This window comes from Terrapene carolina, unplaced genomic scaffold, assembly GCF_002925995.2.
Source record: "Terrapene carolina triunguis isolate 2854851 unplaced genomic scaffold, T_m_triunguis-2.0 Scaffold247, whole genome shotgun sequence".
NCBI lineage: Eukaryota > Metazoa > Chordata > Testudines > Emydidae > Terrapene > Terrapene triunguis.
Window position 1 is genome coordinate 9376130 of NW_020664598.1, and position 23404 is coordinate 9399533.

Sequence of the window (23404 nt, forward strand, 5' to 3'; positions counted from 1 at the left end):
ATAGGACAACCACTTTATTACAAAGAATAAACAATGCTTTGAAATAAGATATATTCAATTATTTTTTCATTGTACAAAACGTCAATTTTCTTTGTAGAGATCATTGAAGTAACAGGCCATAAAACTATAACCACCTCAAATCAACCACCTTGAAATACCAGTTAACAATAGTATCGTTAACTATATCTCCAAAGTTTCTGGCTTGGTCATCACGTGCTCTACTTCAAACTATATTCGAAGATATTGCTATAGTTACTTTAAAACACAAAATGTTGGTTCTTGTTCATTTTATTTCAAATTTCACAAAAACATTCTTAAGTTGTTGCAATATCTGCCACAACTAGCATAACTTTTCTACTTATATAGTCAGAACTTTCATGAAAAGTCTACCAAACCCCTTGAAATTTCTACAAATCTGATACTGTATTCTGATCAATGTGAGTGTTTTGTTTACATGTATTTTAACAATGACAAATATGGAATAATGAGGACTTCTGATGCAGTTTCTCAAACAGCTAATTTCAATTGTATTTTAAATAAATTTAAAAACTGGAACAGACATCTCAGTATATTTGTCCAATATCTAGTTTATAAACAAATAAAATGTTTCTCTAAGATGAAACTTAGGTGGGATTTAGACATTTTGCAAGTACAGTTCTGAGAAGCAGACCTCAATGTGCATTTTCACAGTGTATAACGTAATTTAATTTTAAAGTAAAACTGCAAAGCACGGAACAGGAGATTTGCATATGTTCACTATTCAAACATTACCCAACTGGGATAACGGAAGAGAGTGAAAACTTACATAAAGCCAGCTGTAAGTACACTTACACAGAAATCATATTTTGATTGAAAACACCACAGTTTTACCTTTGGTCATCGTGACACACCCTCTAAAAAATAAAATGTGCAAAGTATATGAAACCAAGTGCAAAAACTCCATCCATGGACGTACCCAACAGATTTTATTCTTAAATAATATCACTACAATCACAGCTACCAACCAGCAAATGTTTTCTAAAGGCATCTTTCACAGTACTAATAAGAAAAGCAAAGTTATACTTTTCTAGTTACAGCCTGCGTGTAAGTGGAGATTTTAGTTACTGGGTAGTGTCAAGGTCATAACTGATAAAGTAGACCATTATGCTAATGTTTTTAAGCCCATTTAACTTTGTCTGCAGGAAAAAACCCTATATAAAAACTCATGATGTGAATACTCAGCTTCAAATGAATCTGTTGAAATCAACACTATATGCACAAGTTTTTTTCTTGTCAGGTTTTCTATTGTTATGAGTAGAACTATTTATACTACACTCTTATGTCACAATCAATTCTACAACGAAGATCTGTAAAGTCCCCAGTGCTTTTACATGGCATCACAGATTGTGGCTGTGTTAAGGCTGTATCAGCACTTCCATTATAAACCCTGACTTTTAGAAGTCTAAAGTTTGGCCATAAAATTTACTTCAGCATATTTGGGTTAGCCAATCTTTTCTTGAGAATCTTTTACCAAATAATATCTATGCCCCCATTAAAAACCAAAACAAAATAAACAGGCAAGTCTATTCTTAATTTTTAAGATTACATATTTACAGTGCATGTTCTTAACATAAATGTAAGGGAAAAAGGCAAGTAATTCCACCTTGATGTATATTCTTTTGGCATCGAAGGAAAAATTTAAAGTGCAAAGTATAAACTTCATTGCACATGTGCAGTAACTCATTTTATAAAAATTATTATTAGATGCCTCAAAATCTATTCACCTAGTGGCCTCACACAATTCAGCCATTTTACTCTACACTTTGGTAAACAAATAATTTTTTAAAAATAAATAGCATTGAAATGTTTACATTTGTTCTATTACTGTGAACAAACATTTTCTTTAGCACAGGAATGGATCAACCTATTCCTAACAGCAGTGCTTTTTGAGCTAAATAGCTATCTAATTAATGAAAAATGACTGACAGGTAAATGGGAGTATTGAACTGATTGCTTTACCTGTATATTTTACCAATCAAGCAGTTATGAAGACTAACTGGAATAAATATGTCATAAGAATTAGCATATAATATGTGCAAAACTGCTTACCATGTATTTTAACTTTGGTTAAATTTGTAGACTAAAATATTACAGAAATGTTATGGAAGCAACACAAGCGATTACAAACATAAGAATGAGGTACATTAAATTCTTATTAGTGCAAAAAGCAAGCATATGCTGGAAGCAAAGCATATGGGTTTAAAAAAAATGGATGAATCCTCATGAAGGGTTTAATAGTAGACCAGAGAGGTCTCTTTGTAAACATTAAGAATATTTACAGATTTAAGATTTGTACAACTTCAAAAGGATAATCCCAACTAATAGTAGTGCATTTACATTACATTTATATTTTTCATAACAGAAGTGACTAAGTTTCCTAGTATTTGCATATCTTCAGGGAATGCCTTTAAAGATTAAAATATTTGTTACAAATAGTAGAAAAATCATTTCTTTACAAAAAGCATATATATTAAAATATTCTATACATTTTAAGATACCATAATAAATGGAAATGTTCACCTTGCACTCAGATACCACAGTGATGAATGTGGTATAAGAACTTCAACTGAACAGAGATCATGAGGCTTTACAAAGTTATCTGTGCAATGACATTTCAACACGGGCAATCTCTACGAAAACTTTGAAAACTGGCACAAGTGGCGGATAATCTTGTACACCTGCAATTGTAACAAATTTAAATTCTGCTTCAAGAGTCAATTTCAGATTTAAAAGGCAGTGATAGTTAAAACGTTAATTATCAAAATGGTTGTTGATAGAAGATAGTCAGTATCTAATTATTTATCTTCACTATAAGAATTTCCATATATGGTAGTTCAACCTGAGCAAGGCTGCATAATGCTGATGTTTAAAATATAAAAAAAAGTGTTCATATAAATTTAAGATAAAAACAATGCAAAAATAAAATATTTGGAGCATTTACAAAATATTACAAATGTTAAACACTACATTCATAACTTGAATTTTATTATGGTGCTTCTATTTTGAACTTGATGTTTTCATTTCTGTGAAAAGAAGGAGACACACTATTATCTATATGAAGTCATGGAACATTTAAGTGGTCTGACACGTTCAAACAGACCATATTCTTGAAGCTTGTATCTAGAGATTTCAGTATATAAATTATTGCCAAAACCCTCAAAGCAGGGCTGGAATAGTAAACACCAAACTGAACTCTTCTACATTGTCTTCCCTCAGATTAGAGAAACAGTTTTCAAGTGTGGACAATAGTGTTTTCTAATAGCTCACCTTTGGTTTGAGCCCTGCAATTGTTTTACTGGTTTAAATGTAAAGGCTAGAAAGTAGTAACAAGTGGCTCATTGTCCTAATAAGCCAAGACACTAACACAATTTCAGAAACCTTAAGAGAAAGCAGTGATTTCACTGCCCTTACTGGAAGTGAACAAAATCAGGGCACCTCATACAGAGGCAATAAATTACTCTCTGATTAAAGAGGAAAAAGGACAGAAGGAACCAATCAAAACAGTGGATGCTACTAGGTTAGCTGGCAGTATCAGCAGGACAAAAATGTTGACGTTGAAATGAAGCTAATTAGAATCTAAAGTTTGGTTGGGTTCTTTCTGATAATGTATACCTGTGGGGTGAACCAGTATAATGATTCAGTATTTTTACACTTTTCAGCTTCTACTTGCATCCAAATTAATAGAACAAGTTGTCAAAGTTTTAAGCGGAACTTAAATTAATGACCAAATGTTTCTAAAAACTCTACAGATCATTCAGGCAGAAGAGGCTGCATGCTGCTAAGGAAAAATGGACTCAACAACAGAAAAACAGTTTGATAAATAGTTTTCTCATAGTGCAGATAAATCCCATTTAACGCTACATTTGGTATCCACTTTACCTTGAAGCCATCGAACTTGCGTGGCTGGTCCATATCCTCTCTCATTCTTTGCAGAAATCCTGAACACTATAGCAGGTCTGGAGGTGTAATCAACATGGGCATTTGAAAGCTGTGCAGCAGTCACTATACATGATGTTTTAAGACCACAGTATATTTTCATAAATACAAGCTGATTTGGGTTTTCATGTACTTGTGTGGTACGAATAGCTAAGTAAGCTGAATATTCCAAGATATTTCCAGAAGGTGAAACAGGTGGCTCCCATGAAAGATGAATACAGTCTACACTCTGGAGAAAAATTTGAAACATTATAGTATCACAATGTGTTGATACTCAACTGTAAATTAAGCACATTACATAAAAGTTCCATTACCATTTAAGTGTGGTTATACTCTACAGAGAGTGAAAAGGCACATTCTTACTCAGACCACCAGTCCTTATGTTTGTTCTGAGTCACAGCTGCTTACTTTACTTACAAAAGCATTTACTACCTTTTACTCTTGATAGCAAGCCTGAGCTAAAACAGGTATGGAAAACAGAAAACTTCTACTCTAGCTTATGCAAAACAAACAAAGAGCAGAACAAACACCGGGATTCCAGATGTACAAATAAGGGAATGAGGTGGTGTAAGTGTAAATAATGGAAGAAACTATTTAAAATGTATTATTGGTAATATAACATGAGCCAGAAAAAGCAGAGACTGATTTTCAGATCCCAAGTTGAATTTGTTGGGCTGGCAGCTAAAAAAACCAAAAACAAAAAAACCCATCTTTTTATTTGTAAGTGTACAAATTTAACAGTCATTGAGACACAAATATTAAATTTCAATGTCATTTTAAGAACTTCTCAGAGTGACCAACATTTTAACATGATTACTGCCTGCTTTATAAAAAAACCAACATTCTAAAACATCACCATTGTTTGGATCTTTTAACGTCTTGTTGTCAGGCCTTTTCTTTTAGGCTGCAAGCACCTTAGGACAGAGACAGTTTAACACAACACTAGACAAAGTCTGTACTGATCAGAGAAAAGTATGTTACCCGGTAATAATATTTTCATCAACACCTCTCTCTCAATGTTAAGTGTCTGAATGTGGTTCATAACAAGAAGGCCACACAAAAAAAGTGTTACAGCACATAGAATTTACCCATCAACTTTTGACAATATATGCTAGGACAGTTTTTTTAAGTAAAAATCCCAGAAATTACCAGATTAGGTTTGGGAGACAACACAACACAACACAAACTGAAATCCTAGCCAGCTCTCTCACCTTGGTGATTCTGACTGTTGAAGGTGCCCCAGGAAAACCCGGAATGCAGGTTTTAAATTCACTGACTTTACTGAAAGGGCCGACACCACAGCCATTAATTGCAGCAACCCTGAACCTGTACACAGTGCCTGGAAAGAGATCCTGTTTCTTAAGTAAACTGTAGTCTGGGACATCTGCATTTTCCACCTGAAAATTTAAATAATGCAAAATTCAAGTAAATAAGTTTACCTGTAAAATACTAAAAAAAAAAAAAAATCACACCTAACCTAATAGATTAGCAGGTGGCAGGCTCAGTTTAAGCAAAAACTAAATTTAAAGTGATTTTAGAAGTGTGCGTGAACAGTATATACACAGTAGATCCAAAAAGTTAGGTCAAACTGTTATAAGGGTTAAAGAGAAGCCCTTATAACAGAAGCGTTTAAGAAAAGTTTATAATCCCCAGAAGTAATAAAGAAATCCTCAGCTGCTGTTTCACTGTGAAGTGTGCTCTGTTATACTGAACACAGCATATTAGGGCTTGTTTGTTTTTTCATCTGATTATGGTCAGTGATAAAGGCAGGATACTGGACTAAAGAGAAATTATTTGCTTTGGTAGGGAACACAGGAGTTGCCATTCATTGCTTTGTATTAGTGGCACAATTCTGTGAGTTTTCTTTAAACAAAACTAAATATATTTTTTTATTTCAGTAATTTACAAAAATCATACTAATTAAAGCACTGACCTCCTGCAGAGGAATGATAGATAAATTAAATTAAAACTGTAATCCCTATTTTCACTTCCTGAAAAATGCTTTTTGATTGCTTTCTCGCATTAGTGTAAGTGAATTTTTTTTTTTTTTTTTAAGACAGTGAAGGGAATGGCACAAGCAAGCTTTTTACGTTATGCATTTGAAAAAATGTATAGTCTTATGCCCAAGCTATTATATTTTGTCCCTTAACTTTTTTTTTTATTTCAAAAGTTGCTGTTTATAGTCATGAGATATAACTTTGACTTGACATAAAAATAAAGTTGTATAAATCTTTAAGTCACTATGCTGCTAACCAATACAGAATTCATTCATTTGTTTAAGTAAGGACATGTGTAATGTCAAATAATGTTAATGAGTATTAAAAAGAGAGTCACAATTAAAGGAGAAGAGACCTCAGTGAATAAGTTTCAAAGTTGTATTTAAACAGATACTAGATTAAAAATGTATAGCTAACCCACACCATTTCTTAATTTTGAAATCCAGTTGCAGGTTTCTAGGTTTTCATACCTCCAGTGATCACACACAAAAAGTTCTTCCTGGTTTGAAAATTTACCAGCTTGAGAGCTATTTCCTATGTAATGCTGGCATAAAACTAGTAAAAACTTAAGTGCGCCTTCCCTATAATCATGAATTTTGTTCAGCTGGTTCAAGATTTAGCCTCAGAAAAAAACATAAGTAAGCAAGATATCTGTCAGCATCCTTTGTGTCCAGAACTCCTATTAGCACTAGCTCCTTCCACAGTGTGCCGAACCAGGAAATTCCCAAACCTTTAGTCTCTACCAGTTAATATACATGGGCAACACATTCCAAAATTAAGAACACACAAATAGCACTTACCTTGTTGGAGATGCTTAATTTTTCTTCTGGCAACAAATAGTACTGGCTCACCAAAGCACTGTTGCTTTTAAAAATTCCTACATCGTACCACTGTCGTTCTCTTGTTTTCACTGTTGCCATCTGCCTTAGTGGAGTAGTTTTCTAATGTTTGAGGAAAACTTTATATAGACCACCCATACTTTAACACAACATAAAAAAGTCACATTTCACAAAACTAAAATGTATGAAAAAAGAACTCCCAGTCACTCCAGTAAGTTACACTTTGCTGTACTTCAAAAGAACAAATATACATTTACTACTTGCAGTTAAAATACTGAGCGGTTAAACTTGTTAAAAACACTGGTACTTCCAAACACATAAGGTGAAAGGTATGCAGATAGTATGTGCCAAGATATGTTAGTAAAACATCTATTAGAAATACAAATTGACTGATGTTCTGATGCCATTTCTAAGAGTACTGCCCCAGAAAAGAGGTTCTTCTAGGAAGGACATTAGAATTTTTGTCACCTCCAAAGGGGCAAGTAGTTCTATATTAGCTCATCTCAGAGTTCAAAAGGAACTTAATTAAATTATCTATAGGTTTGAAACTATGCAGAATGCCTAATCTAAAGTATGCAAGACTACATACTTCTATTTTAATCGAAGTACTAATTACAGAATGCATTTATTACTTTATTACGCATACCAGCTATATGCACACAGTTGTACTATACTGAGTGATACGAAATGGGGTCCTACACTTGAAATGTAGTTAAATTTCCTCCCACCTTTCCCAAGTAGTTGTTTCATTTACACTCTCTCAAACCAAACTGTTTGCAACACAGCTCTTATTTTTTGAGAGACTGGATACAATGTATAATTTTCATCTGTACTATTCACAGCAACCTACTAAGCAATGCATCATGTTTTTCTTTCAAACAAAATATAACTAACTACCAGGAGGAACCTGAGACTAAGAAGAGATGTAATTATTCGTTTTTATTATGCAATGTCACATACTTACAGATAAGTGCACAGTCGAGTTATTTGTGTGACCAGTGCTGACCTTGGTTGAAGGCATTATAAAAGTAGTTTCAGCAACTGGAAACAAGAATTATATTAAAAACATTAGTTCACATAAAATAATAGACATGTAAAGATAAACTTCATAGCTTATAAAATTTGTAAATGGATTTCAGTGAGAAGTGTCTCTTGCAAAAGTCTATTCAGTATTTAAGACATAGTTTGGTAAGTTTTACATGCAGTGCTATTTACAACCTGACAATTTTAATAGCTTTTTTAAACTAACTGCTGGTTTTAAATTTACAGAACAACTCTTAAGAGTGTCTGGTGTTGCATGCCATTGCAGTTAAAATGGTAGCATCAACAGGAGACTAGACCTACACAATTCTAAGGCAGTGGCATTATTAATAGTTATGGCCTAAAGTCGTATATAAATTCTGTTTACATCAGTATTGGACTGTACACAAACAAATCAGACTGGGGCAGAAATTGCCTACCCAGTATGAACAACCTAAATTTTAAACCTAGGCAATGAATACTTTTAAATGTATTGCTCATGCATAAGGCTAAGATTTTGTCATGGTTATTTTTAGTAAAAGTCACGGACAGGTCATGGGCAATAAAAATTCATGGAAGCCCGTAACCCATCCCTGACTTTTAACTAAAAATAACCGTGACAAAATGGGGAAGGAGGGAGGTCCAGCACCCACAGCTGCTGCGGCTCCAGGGTCCCCCCCACTGCTCCTGAGAGCGCCAGGGATCCCCCAGGCTGGTTGAGAGTGCTAGAGTCCCCCCACCGGCTGACAGCTCCAGCCGTCACCCCGGGGCTGAAGTGGAAAATGTCATGGAAGTCTCTGAAAGTCACATAACCTGAGCCTTACTCATGCATATCAGTACAGATCATGTGAGAACTCTAAACAAGGAATACAGAAAATACATTTTTAAAATAATCCACCACTTGGAAGAGAAAAAAAAACCTAATTCACTACATTATATAATAATTTTATTCAAGATTCAGACAAATCTAATTATTCCATTTGTATTCTGTGCTTACATGTCAAATTTTTAGAATAGGCTTGTGTATGCAAGACATCACCAGGAGAGGGTCAACCAGTAGTTACTGCTCCCAGGTGATGGCAAATATTGCATATTCGCTTCTATCAAGAAATTTTGTATTGGCATTGTTTATATATTGAGTTTACATAACCTGCTCATTTCAGACATTTTAATCATACATTATGAGGTGGTCAGTCTAAAATAATAAATTTGGTTAATTGGTGGCGACCATTATCTAAAAGGTGGATTTTTGTCAACTTATAATGAACATCTGTAGCACTTTTCACCCACACAAATCAAAATGGTTTACAAAGGTGTTTAAGGATTATCCTCATTTTAAAGTAAGACCAGGGCAGAGATCTTTCAGCTTGTCCAATATCATCAATGCCTGAACCATTATTTCGATCCTAGCCACTATTCAAAGATGACAAATTTCCCACCACACTAGAAGTTGGATGGCCTTACATAAATATGGCTCAAAATACAGTATGTGAAACACATTTCAAACCTTCAGATTTTGAACTGAATGTTGCTAGTGAAGTTTCATCTTTAACAACTGCCCCATTTGTACTTGATGACTCAGTTTTAACAGCCTGCTGGGTTACCATAGTTTGTGTGCTGGAGACAGTACTGGATACAGAAGCATCAGGATTTACAGTTCGTATGTCCAAGTCATGTAATTCAGCTACATTTGCTGAAGTCTGAGGACCTGCAATATGGAAAATATTAATTCAACTTCAATATTGATGTCAATTGATAAATATCAGCCTAATCTAGTTGTTTTTTAGTCTGCTATAGGAATTGATGCTAGCCAGATTCACACTAGAATGACTCTGGTTAGATCCCTGCCATACACCAACTTTGGTGTTATTTAATTAATATCAATTTCTCCCCCATACCAGTTGATATATTTACACAAAACACAAAAATACCTAACTACAGACAGGTACATGAGATGCTTCTTAGTTCCTTGATTGATAAAATAGGCCCATCTGATTAAATTCTGTTATTCTGCTAAGCATTAAATCTGGGAGGTAAACATTTTAACATTGATCAGAAAGCAATTCCTAGTAGCAAAAACATCTGCAACCTTGAAATCCTAAATTTTTGCCAGTGCATGCAATTTAAGTGACCAGGAATATTATAAACTGTAGAAGTTAGTTTCTGAATTGATACTTTGCATGCCAATTTTCAACCTGTAGCAACAGATCTCTCTCTTGTAGAGAGCTGTTTATAGCCAGTATTTGTCATTATAGTGACAGAACTAAACACTTTATTTTGCTTAAAGCACAATAAACTAGGGACAAATTATGGTTTCATCTTTCCCCATTGTTATAAATATGTACAGTAATAAATACTTCGTGAAAGGCTTAATTTTAAAAACACACAAATATTCTAGCTTTGCTGTATTTGCAAGATTTTAACTCCAACTTTTCTTTAGTCTCTAGTGAATAAACTCTTACCTAAAGTGCACGCTGGCAAAAGCGAGGGGGCATTTGAATCTTTGAATCCTCTAGAATCTAGATGGTTTTTCTTTGTAGCTTCTTGTGTAACAATGTTTTCAGGTTCAGTAATATTTTCTTTAGCTTCTAGTTTTAGTAATGAATTAGATGTAACTTGTACCTAGCCAAAAAGAAAGCAATTGTTTGTTTACAATAATTGTTAAAGTTTACAATTTGAGCTGCAAACATTGCAAGGACATGTTTGTTCATAAAACCTTTCCACTGGAATTTCAAATAAAGATGGAAGTAATTAAACTTGTAAAACATAAGCTTTTCATAAATTCTAAATTTGATCTGATAGTGTCCTTGTAACATTCAAAGCTCTGTTTTGGAGACTGCTGGTATTCTTAAATGGAAGTGCACATTAAAAGTTATCAGGTACATTTAGTTTATTTGCAAATAATCACATAAAGTACAATTACGTAGGCTCAACTGTATTCCAAAAAAGATTATGAAATTTTATTAGAAATCCCACTTCCATACTCATACCAACAGGCTCCCTGCAGGAAACTATAGTATTAAAGAAAACTTGTATTTCATTAAGATCCCCAATTAGTCTTGAGGAACAAGTTGTAGTCTTTAAGTGTCTTCAATTTTTGATTCCACACAAGTTTGCCTGTTTTAAGAGGCCTTAAACATTTATGACCTAATCTAGATTTTTGAAAGCTTAAGTCTTTTTAACCAGAATCTCTCTTTTAATGACCCTTCTTTTACTGGTAACAGGGCAGAAGGGAAGTCAGCTGTACACACACTGCTTTTCACAGATTTCCAACGGCCATATTAGGAGCCAGCTGCTACTGACAGGCTTCCAAACACCATATTAGGAGCCTGCTACAAAGAAAGGAATTTCACCAAGGCTCTAATAAAGTAGCATATCCTCTCTGCCTCCCTGTACCCATTTTGCTGGGGCTTTGATGACGAAGGAGATTCTTCTTGAGATCAGGCTCCCAGCTACCATAAAGTGCAACTGCAGCTTCCCTCTTGTATCATCAGCAATGGCTTTTCAAGACGGTCCATTCAATCAGGAAGTGAGGTATCATCATTAGAACAAAAGTAATGTAATTAAGCAGTAAATTTTTTAAGCTTAAAAATATTTCAGACTTTTTTAAAATTGGCAAATTAGGGTGGGAAGCGAGACCATCATTAAAACATTGTCCTGATTTGAGAATCTTCAGTTTACACTTACATGATTAGGAACCATGTGATTTGTTTGGCTGTGAAGATCCAGCTTGATTCCTGGAGGAAGGATGATAGTCATTGATTATAGACTTTGCTGTTGAGTAGAACCACCTTACAGGTAAACAAAAACAAACACCCATTGATTCTATGAAGCATTAAAATGCTTTATATGGAGTCTATTTTATCCCAGTGAGCGAGCGCCAGAGCAGTATGAAGGCGCTTTTGTATAAATGAGAATCAGGCCCTTTGTCTTACTGTCAAAATCCCTGTTTCTAGTTACAGTAGCACTAAGTCTGAAATGAAACTGTAAGAGCAAACAAAATCAATGGAAATCCTTTTCCCCACTACCTTCTCCTTCAAGTCACATACAAATAGGATATTAAACTTACCTTTGAACTCATTCCCCACTACTTCATGTACTGGCCAAAGTCGCAGCTAGATTTCAGGATATCATATAACAAAGTACAAAATCCATTCTGAGCATTGTATTTTCCGGCCTTATATCAAAAGTTTGACTCTGTAAGGCACTTCCAGGCTCATGAAGTTCTAGCTTACATCAAGGAACCACTCCACCATTCACCAACTCAGGGTCAGGAAGCACAAGGGCAGTTTACAACCAGATTTTCAACTCTTGAGTTGCAGTGTGTGCACTCCCTAGGCATAGCCAAAGATCTGGGTCTTTATCTTACATATTTAACTATCCATTTTAAAATTAAGGTATCTATGTAAATATCTACAGGACCCTTTGTAGAAATGTAGTTTCATCTAAGGGAAATATTGCAGTATTACCTTGTGGATTCAGCAGTGCAGTCTCAGGAACCACAGTTCCACCAGTCACTGTAGGCGCTGGGGAGTCAGCATTTAACTGAAGAAGATATCCTTCAACTGTAGGAACTTCATCCCATTTTACTTGAAAAGAATTAGTTGTAGCTCTGATCAGCTGTACCTGTGATGGTGCTGGTGGTTTCTCTAAAAAGACACCAATTAAATACAATTGGAATATTTAAAGTTGCTCTTTCATTGCAGTTCAAATGATATTTGTGTAATGACAGTACATCAACGGTTCTCATTTCTCCAAATACATATGGCATAGGCCACGTGACAAAAAGCATTTTTCAAACAGGTTATAAAATAAAGCCAGAAAATACTAAATTGTCTCTCTCGAGTGTCATACAAGGCACATTTTTTCAAGTCTCATGCCTTTTCTTACTTATTTGGCAGCAGAAAAACCAATGAGGTTTTATGCTGCATATGCAGAGGCATCACTTCAAAGATCACGGAGAACAGAGGCTCCCTAGACAGCTTTATTGAGGATGCACCCAGAAAACTGGTCTAAGTATCTCTAGCACTGAATGCAATTGGACAGAATTCAACAAAAATGGCTAAGCAGCAGAAGACGACCTATGAGAAAACGTGAGATTATAGTTTCATTAAGCAACTAAGAGTGGAACACAACCTTTTACAAGTACCTGAATTGTGCAAACACCAAATACAGCAATTGTTTAGCATGGTGAAAGCAGTAGGAGCAACAATAAAGTGAAATTAAGGCAAATGTAAAGAGCACATCAGGAAAAATCTTACAAATGTTTAGATAATATGCCCTCAGCATCTTGTACTCAAGAATCTTAGAGGTGTTTTAATTAATTTAGCTTCATAAAACCTCTTTGCAGGCCTATGGAATTTGAGACCTGTGAAATAGATCATTGTTTTTAGCAGAAAGCCATAACAATAATCTTTAAATGCATCAACACTGAAGTAATATTTTACTAGAAAAATCTGAGATTGAAAAGTTCACTGAATTTGCTATAGACTAAAACTTCTGAGCAGGTATGATGCCAAGTTTCTATACTGTAGTAAGATGTACAACAGATTATAGTACTTTTATTATGATTTTACACACCTGTATCTAAATACCAAAGATCCTTGCAGCAAACTTGATTGTTCCAAGCTTTTCTGTAACCATCTCTACCACTCCAGATGTACAGACGAGTACCGACTGCCACAGCACAGTGTCCAGCTCTTGGCCCGGGTAATAAGTTCTTTTTGTCTTCCTGACAATCTGAGATTAGACCTATCCATTCCGTGGTATCTAGTAAGTGAAACTTGAAATAATCAGTACCATTCAATAAGTGTTTTCAAAACAAGGAATACAGATAATAATCCACCTAACTAGTCAAAGGGAAAGTGATCATCTGTGAGAATATACATATGTTTATATTTACTCATTTGAATCATTAATGTTTCCAATATTCTCTAACCTCTGAAGTTAAATCAGATATCATCTACATTGCAGGCAAGTCATTTGAGCCCACACTCAAACTAATTTGTATCATATATGATCAATTACATTTTTTTTGCCAGGAGACAAATTTGTAGAAGCCATTTTCCTGATCTTTGGTTGCATCATGTGGAAATGTAGAGTAAAAAGGTATGGGTCCTAAGGTAGTTCAGGGTGCATAACTAAGAGGAAACTCATGTCTAAACTAGTTCTAAAGTCACCTAAGAATATATTTTTTTAAGACTTTACTCATAGGTTTACATCTGTTAAAACAAGTGTTCAATTTATCATCATCAAGAAGGGCAGAAACACTAACCCAAATTTAGATAAGAAAATGAACTGGTACACTTCCATTCACCATCACGAGCAGAAATCTCATCGTCCACTGTCTGTGGAACCCATCCACCAAAAACATACATTCTAAAAATAAGGGAAGAGGGATGGGGGGAAAAAAAAAAAAAAAAAAAAGACAAAGCTAATTAACAACATTCCCAGGCCTGTTGAATCATTCCATCTCACTATATACTCTATGACAAAAACAGAATATTTACAGGATTTTAGTGTCTCAATCATAGTTTACAAGAGTTTGTTTATGCCCCATGTCTTTTTCTAATCGGTGCTGTTACAGGTCTACAGCTATCAAGTGTTGAGCAAAATAACTATGAGAAATATTCCACATTATGCACCAGGACACTTAAGAAATATGCCAGAGGTGTATTAATTTTGTATTATCAATAAAGGCATCTGAAACTGCTAGATATTTAGACGTTAAACATTTACACAGAACTTCTACAGCCCTTCTATGTATTGTTCACAACAGACCATTTTAAAAGACTGTCAGATATCAGAATTAGAAATGTGTTGTATGAAATACAATCTGATAACATTTTTTAGGAATAACAAAAATCAGAAGTTGTGATCTTGTCTCAGAGGGCACTCTTCTTCCCCCACCCCATATACACACACAACCTGTAAGGTAATTAAATTGGAAGCAAGTATATTTACTTTGTTAAAGCTATCTGACGGACTGAGTTATGCTAGCAGGTAGAAGAGTAATCTACAGCAGTGGTTCTCAATCAGGGATATACATACCCCCGGGAGTACTCCAAGGTCTTCCGGGGGTACAGCAACTCATCTATATATTTGCCTAGTTTTACAACACGCTACATAAAAAGCGCTGGCGAAGTCAGTACAAACTAAAATTTCATACAACTTGTTTATACTGCTATATACACACACACACACACTGAAATGTAAGTACAATATTTATATTCTAATTGATTTTATAATTTAATGGTCAAAATGAGAAAGTGAGCAATTTGTCAGTAATAGTGTGCTGTGACACTTTTGTATTTTTATGTCTGATTTTGTAAGCAAGTAGTTTTTAAGTGGGATGAAACTTGGGGTACGCAAGACAAATCAGACTCCTGAAAGGGGTACAGTAGTCTGAAAAGGTTGAGAGCGACTGATCTAGAGAGTAAAAGAATACACAGAAATTTTCCAGATTTTAGGTGTTATTTTGTATAGTTATACAAAGGAACTAGGGAAAGAATTAGATACATGCATGACTCAGTCTAATTAAATGATTCTGGATACAGAATTCAGTTTTGTTGATGGAAGTTTATGGGGCTGGGAGGAGGGTGCACATGCGTGTGTGTATATATTTCCACAGCACTTTGATGGCCTATGAAATGAAAAGGTACAAGTAATGATCAAGCTCTACCTCTCCTCCTAAATTGTTAGCAGCAGTATTGCCTGGAAAAATCTATTCAAGCTAAATGTTATTTATAATACGAAGTAACATCAGTCTTTTTAAAATATCACTCTAAAGTTTAGCATTTCAACGTACACTTCCCCCCCCTTCCCTACTCTCACTCAGTATCTGGAATGTTTCTCTCTCCTTTCTTTCTTCAACTCCAGTATATTACAATATTGAAGTCCCTAAAAAGCTATAGAATGACCCATCTTTCAGATAATTGTATGTGTTACCATATGTTCAAATATTACACTACCTGTTTTATGGATTATCATTATGCAATCGCAAAAGCGCATGGGTGGTTATTTACATGCATTAAAAGCTGTCTCTATTTTCATGAGTTTTTGAAATTTGTTAAATGTTATGGCGTGAGGTGAAAAGCTGTGAATACAGAAGACTATGTACCTACTACTATCTACCAACAAAGAGATCCGAGAAATTACCAACCAGCAGCTCGTCTCCACTAGAATTAGAAGGGTGCGTTGGGCATATTTGGGGCATGTATTCCGGATGCCAATATGCAGGCTCCCACATGATGCTGTTAAGTGGAAGCCAACGGGTGTGAGGAAATGAGGGTGGCCAAAAGAAACCTCAAGACCACCCTTTAGCAGGGAGAGCAGAAGAGTTGATCTCAACACCACAGAGCAGATGGAAGCAGCAGCTAATGACAGAGAGGAATGGAAGAGACTGGTTTCTGCCCTGTGAGCCAACATTGGCGTGAGAAGGATGTAATAATAGTAATAATATTAAAATTCACTAACAGCCTTAATTTAGATGATGGCATACATTCCACAAAGGCACAACATCCGGAAGAGCATTCCACAAGGCCAAAGCTGTTTTATGTTGTAGCAGTGGTGGGTAAAGGTAATCCAGTACAGAAACACTATATCATCATTCTCCTACTAGGTGTACCTTTCTATAGTTGAGCTTTTAACAACAGACATACTTGTTTCCTATTACATTGGCTGTATGGAGACTGCGAGGAAGTGGCACCGTCCCCTTAGTTTCTGGTCTTGACCAGGTCATTGTTTCTAAAAAAAAAAAAAATATATAAGATAGCATTTCAGCAGAGTAATAAATATATCCGATATAGCTATTTGTGCATATCACTTCCTAGATTTCAGGAAATACTGTGCATGTACCTACTATTAATTAGATTTTAACAAAACAGGAAGATAGCCCCTTTCAAGCTAATATCTATATTCATATTTACACAGTTTTTAAAGAACTTCACACTAAGATGACGTTTACGTTGACTGTCCTTTTCAGAGTTATATAATAGGTTGACAAACCTGTTTACCAATTTGAAATTGAGATTATAATCCCAATTTCACTAAGGCTAATCAATTTTTAATTATTTTGGTAAGAATATTTAAGATATCCTAGTAAAACCAATGATCTCACTGTGCAAGTGAATGTTGCAGCATGTTAGTGGTAAAAGTAATACAGTCATAGAAAACTGACACATCTTGTCCTACTGAATAAAATGGCGTTAAGACTACACACTGGATGTCATTAAATCATATGTTAACTGCACTTATATATCATATCACTAATCGTCATAGGGTTTCACTTTTCCTCAACACCAGATATGCACTTAAACTGATTCACACATTGACCGAACTCACCTATGTCAAGCTCCCAAAGGTCATTAAGTCGACAGCCACACATCCCTCCAAAAATATACATCTTTGGATTTCCCAAACCTTTTCTGCAATACACAATGGCTGTGTGGGATTCTCGAGGAGAAGGCAAGATCCCTTTGGTCATTGGAATGCTCCAGCCTACGACTCCAGAACCATGTTGCAGCTCCAGTTCATAGAAATCATTTAAATATCTAGTGTAATATTAGGAAGATATTGAAAAATGTAAGTGAAGGATTATAAAAGGGAACATTGCTGAGGGTCTAAAATTCACCTCTTTAAGTTGTTTTTTTTCCAAAAGGTTATCATAGCAGAGGGCTATAATGATTTATTTTTACAGTACCCAAACATTTGATGGTAGGGGCTCTACAAACAGAATAAAAACAAACTCCACAAAATAGCATTCTTTTCAAACAAGCAAAAAGGAGAAAGATCCAATTTATAAAAGGGAAGCTAAACATAGGGCCAGTATTCATTCTAAAAATACTGAGATGATATTTAAATGTAACGAGGAACAAAATATGGGTAGATATCAGGCACAAACTGTACATCGAAGAAAGTCTGCTTTCATACCATCTTTGACATGTGGCATTCCACAAAAAAGCCATATTCAAAAGTGACACCAAGATTCTTAGCATGATTCACTACATCTGAACAAATTTCCTCAGCAATGGAAGAGCTGCTTGCTAAACTGTAAATGACAAATACACTATGATATGGTGCATCAGCAGAATATGAGCAGAATGCCCTCGGGTTGGTCAGTGAAGGGGGAATTCACCATTTATTGTTGAATTAAATGAAATCCACTTATTGCAAGTTACTTTTAGAGAACTGTCCAAGTTCTGATACTTGTTTCAGTCAATCTTGTTTTATAGGGAGAATAGAGTTTTGGCACTTTACTGCAGCTAGCCAGTTGCAAGTGGTCTTAACTGCAGATCACTGGGGGGCGGGAGGGGGGGAGGAGAAGGAGAGTATTTTCAGATATATGCATCCGAAGAAGTGGGCTGTAGCCCATGAAAGCTTATGCTCTAATAAATTTGTTAGTCTCTAAGGTGCCACAAGTACTCCTGTTCTTTTTGCGGATACAGACTAACACGGCTGCTACTCTGAAATTTTCAGCTTTGATATCCTATGTGTGTTGATTTAAAATTAACTGTACGTTGAAGTGTTTGTAAATGCAGCACATTCCATGGTTCTCTGCAACATCCTAGTGAACAAATCTTCCAACCCAAATCCACTGAAGCAGGAAGACTCATGGGAACTTCAATTAAAGTAACTTAAATTAAAAATACTAATAGCATGCCAAAGCACTGTATAAAGATATATATGGGTATGTCTACATTGTAAGTAAACACCTGTGGCTGGCCCATATCAGCTGAATCGTGCTTGTGGGTCTCAGGCTAAGGGATTGTTTAACTGCAGTGTAGACATTTGGGCTTGGGCTGGAGTCCAGGCTCTGGAATCCCCCCAGCTTGCAGGTTGCCAGAGCCCAAGCTCCAGTCTGAGCCCAGGCACTTACATCACAATTAAACAGCCCTGAGCCTGAGCCCCAGCCAGTTCAAGTGAGTGTTTAATTGCAGTGTAGACATACCCAATAAGGTCATCTGATGTTTCTCCAACAGGAGATTGAAGGAGAGAGACTACTGTTCAGAAATTTAGTAGCTAATCCTGGAGTTCTGCAAAACGGCAATCTATTCAGCTTCCACTGCAAATATGTCAGAGCTTCTAGCCCAGGGGTGGGCAAACTTTTTGGCCTGAGGTCCACATCGGGGTTCCGAAACTGTATGGAGGGCAGGTGTAGTGTATTAAATTGCTCCCCGTAGGAATATGCTACTTACGGAGCCCCAGGACTGGCAGCCGTAAGTAGTACACCATAAGTAGCACATTCCTACGGGGAGCAATTTAATACACTACACCCAGGTAGGGAAGGCTGTGCCTCTCCGAACAGCCTGGCCCCCATCCCCTATTCACCCCTCCCACTTCCTGCCCTGACTGCCCCCCTCAGAACCCTCGACAAACCAAGCCACCCTGCTCCCTGTCTGTGCCAACCCCTATCCACACCCCCACCCCTTGACAGGCCCCCCCGGGACTCCCATGCCTATCCAACCACCCCTGTCCCCTGACTGCCCCCAGGAACCCCCTGCCCCTTATCCAACCTCAGGACTGGCAGCCATAAGTAGTACACCATAAGTAGCACATTCCTACGGGAAGCAATTTAATACACTACACCTGGCGGCTCTCACAGCTGCGCTGCCCAGCAGGAGCTCTCAGCCCCGCCGCCCAGAGCGCTGGCGGCACAGTGAGCTGAGGCTGCAGGGGAGGGGCAGGGGGCTAGCCTCTCCGGCAGGGAGCTAGCCTCCCCGGCAGGGAGCTCAAGGGCCAGGCAGGACGGTCCCACGGGCCGTAGTTTGCCCACCTCTGTTCTAGCCAGTTCTCCCTGCAACAAGCCTAATGGGAAGACTATAGCAAAGGTTTAGTTTGCAAAGGCTATCTAACATGCATTTCTAGTAATTCCATCACTTTACCATTTGGGACATCAAAAAAGCTTCCAAACTGTTCAATGAAGAAGAAATTTTTTTCGTTTGTGTCTTGTTACATCTATTATTTATATATTTTGATTAAACCCAATAAGCATACCTGGGAATGTTATTGTTTGAATCTTCACTTTCATTTGCCAGGCCACCAAATAAATAACACTTGTTACCATATAAAGAAAAGCTGTGGCCAAGTCGAGGACAAGGTAGTGAACCAATAGATGGAGGCTGAGGTTTTACTTTTTTCCACAGCCATCGACTTGCCTTGGGGGGGGGGGGGGGGGGGAGGAGGGGGGAGAAAGAAAAAAAAAAAAAAAAGAAAAAAGCTTCAGAAATCAAATCTGCTCACATACAATCAATAAGTGTAATTTGAGAGTCAAGATGATAACATCATGGACTATTCTTTGCATATATTCTGTATAATCTTTAGTTGAGTATTAATTTATTGAATATTTTCTGATACCCTCCTAAATCAAAGAGGAATAAAGCTAAGTAACAACTGATAATAAATTAATGATGAAGTAAAACCTAATTACAATTTTCATCCACGCCAGCTTTCTAAGAGTCGCAGCCTGTCAGATCATTCCAAACTCAATGTATTATTTTACTTAAATAGAAGCGGAATCTTTTTAGCAAAATGCATCAATCTTTAAAACTGAAAGGTCTTTATTGTGTTTCTTACCTGTAATTCATATAAATCATTACTGTATCTTCCATATTCAACCATTCCTCCGAACACTAATATTCTGGTACCATCGCAGACAAATCCATGGGCTGCACAGCCTGGAGGAATATCTCCTCTAACAGCAGGAAGAAACCACTGATTTGTAGCTATAGTATAAAAAAATATATATTTTTAACGCCAACAGAGTGAATTGATGCTCCTTTTACAACTCTGCCATCAAAAGAGGGACACATAAGAGACACTTTCTTCTTTACTGAATGTAGGTGGCTCTGAATGGGAAAGGATAACAATAAAGAGGTTATAAAATAAAAAAGCAAGTCAATTGATGGAAACAACAACACATTAATCACTGCTCTGTGAAACAGGTGTTACTGAACATAAACTCTGGCAAGTCAAGTGTAAAAGTATAATTAGTCACGCCAAAAAAGAATCTGCAGAGCAACTAGCAAAAAACAAAAACTAACTGTAAAAAATTTTAAGCACATCAGAAACAGGAAGCCAGCCAAACAATCAGTGGAGCTACTGGATGATCGAGATGCTAAAGAAGCACTAAAGGAAGACAAGGCCACTGCGGAGAAGTTAATTGAATTCTTTGTATCAGTCTTCACTGCAGAGGATGTGAGGGAGATTCCCATATCTGAGACATTCTTTTTGGTGACAAATCTGTGGAACTGTCCCAGATCGAGCATACAAGGTCAAAGTGGGTAACTGTCATGCCCAAGCTCACACAACAGTAGTAGTTCTGGCTTCCTATACAGTTATACTAAGTTCTAGATCACACACTCTATGCCCCTGTTGACACTAGAGAACCTTTTGAAAAAATTCCCATTATTGCCAACACCAGTTCAGATTAATCGAATTTAGCAACTTTCAGAGTTTTAGCGAAGATGTGGTTTCCATTACTGACACTGTTTTCAGCACTATGTCATCTAACCCTCCTATCACAAAGTCTAACTAGATTGGTGCAGAAACTGAATTAATGTTAACAACTGCAGGGAATTCTTCACAATTATCCCTAGAGAAGACATGGCCCAGGTAACTAGTAAAAGTCTCTCACACTACTCAGACTCACTGACTTCCACAGACTCTTTCCAAAGAAAAGACATCTTTCTACTGTCAATGAAATAAAGGTCAAAGTCGCATACCCTTTTACTACCATACAGTGTTTTAAAGGGATAATCAATTTGACATCTAGTCAGTGTTAAAAAGTTTCATTACATTTACCCCTACCAGTAATATATGTACATTTGAATTTTCTTATTGTAAATATTTTTCTCCCCTTTAGCTGTCAGATCCCCCCCCCCCCACACACACACACGCACGCACACAATAGGGGAAACTATTAAACTAATTCTACAAGAAATACAGTAAATACACAAAGTAAAATGTAAATAACACTTTCCCCAATCTCTTGTGTTATTTATAACACTATAGTAGATTAGGACATTTTAAAAAGTGGGGTTTTTAAACTGACTGCATCTGTTAAAGTGTAGCAAAGTCCTATCTGCAAGCTGGTATGGTAAAATTTTGCTCAGAAGAAAACCTAACATTTCTCCTCTTAACGAGCTACCTTCAAAATATTTTCACAATCCCTGACTTCAGCTAAAATGCTTTCACAAAAATCATACAACCTTTTTTTTGCTATTTGTATATGTTTCTAGAGTACTTGCATTTGGAGAGGTAAAATGATGGTATAGCTCTCATTTTCTCAACTTGGGTGTCCTTTAATTCTTATCCCAACCAGCAGTAGCAAAAATTGATTTGTACAGAACAGCCTACTTATTCCCCATCTTATGTCTCACACTGAAATTCTACACAACTATCCCAGTCCGATGGGATTCTGTGCAGTAAACGTTTCAGCATCTAAGCTTTCATGAATAATATAAAATTAGTCTTCAGGAGTGGCTATCTGGAAAAACTCCCAATGCAGCCACATTCACTTTTCTAACCCAGATCTATTTCTCTTCATATTCAGTGCCTTGAGCTGCCACCAGAAGGAACAAGTGGGATTTGGAGGATGAAGGAGAGACAAGAGGAATAAACTGCTCTCCAGTTGCTCAAGAGGCACCTTCTCAGTCAATTCCATCCAACCCTCCCTAGCTAAAGAGGAGGATATGACAGATTCACACCTGGGGACTTCACTTCCTTTGCCTTAAAAGAGGGAGTACATCCAGCCTCGGCATTCAAATGCTGGCACAACGCCAGCAGGACCCAAATCTAGGGAAGATTTGTCTCTCAGCGGCCTGCAGCCCACACAACAGCAGCTGCCGCCAGGCACCCAGGGCTAAACCTGAGTCCCACGGAAATCAGCGGAGCAGAGATAGAAAACATCCCTCCCGCCCCACACGTGCACCCCCTATGTGCCCCCACGCGCACCCCAATGCCCCGTGCGCCCGCACCGCTGACTCCCTGGGGAGATCCGCTCAGCCCCAGCGCGCCCAGCCCGGCCGTGGCGGCGGCTCCGGACCCGCCCGCAGCGGGCCGCGCCCCGTACCCGTGTTGTAGACGTGCAGCTCGTCGGCGATGCCCTCGTTGCCGCCCCCGAAGATGATCACCAGCTCGCGGATGGCCACGGCGCGGTGCCCGTGGCGGGAGCGGGGCACCGGCCCGGTGGAGGAAGGGACCCGCCTCCAGCTCAGGGCAGCAGCAGCAGCGGCGGCGGCCGCCGCCATCTTGGCGCCACTCCCACAATGCACCGCGCGGGCGAAGGGCGGCCGCGGGTGGCGAGAAGAGGAGGCGTTTGGACTGCGCGCGCGCGCAGCGGCCGCTCCAAGAGAACGTCCCTTTGATTGCGTCAGACACACGCCAGCGTAGCGTGTGGGGGCGGGAGACTGCGCCCTGTAGGACTCTGCTCCCTGCAGCAGTTACTGCTCGGTGGTGGAGTGTGAGAAACTCCTGTTGTAAAAAACTGCTACCTGAGGTAGCAAATTCCTACGGGTAGCAACTTGTGCCTGGCGCTCATGGCAGGACAAAGTATTATCATAGACTCGCGGGATT

General features: G+C 37.5%; 1 protein-coding gene across 1 annotated transcript; it reads right to left on the reverse strand.

Moving 5' to 3' along the window:
- Nucleotides 1–12: 12 nt before the first annotated feature.
- HCFC2 (host cell factor C2) lies at nucleotides 13–23079 on the reverse strand. The gene is made up of 15 exons (XM_026657506.2): nucleotides 22902–23079; nucleotides 20405–20553; nucleotides 19826–19986; nucleotides 17174–17382; nucleotides 16492–16576; nucleotides 14106–14209; nucleotides 13412–13600; nucleotides 12301–12480; nucleotides 11519–11568; nucleotides 10294–10453; nucleotides 9339–9539; nucleotides 7776–7852; nucleotides 6773–6913; nucleotides 5187–5372; nucleotides 13–4204 (listed from the first exon to the last, which is right to left on the reverse strand). The coding sequence occupies exons 1-15, from the start codon at nucleotides 23077–23079 to the stop codon at nucleotides 3869–3871; spliced, it is 2406 nt and encodes an 801-aa protein (XP_026513291.1). The 3' UTR covers nucleotides 13–3868.
- Nucleotides 23080–23404: the final 325 nt, after the last annotated feature.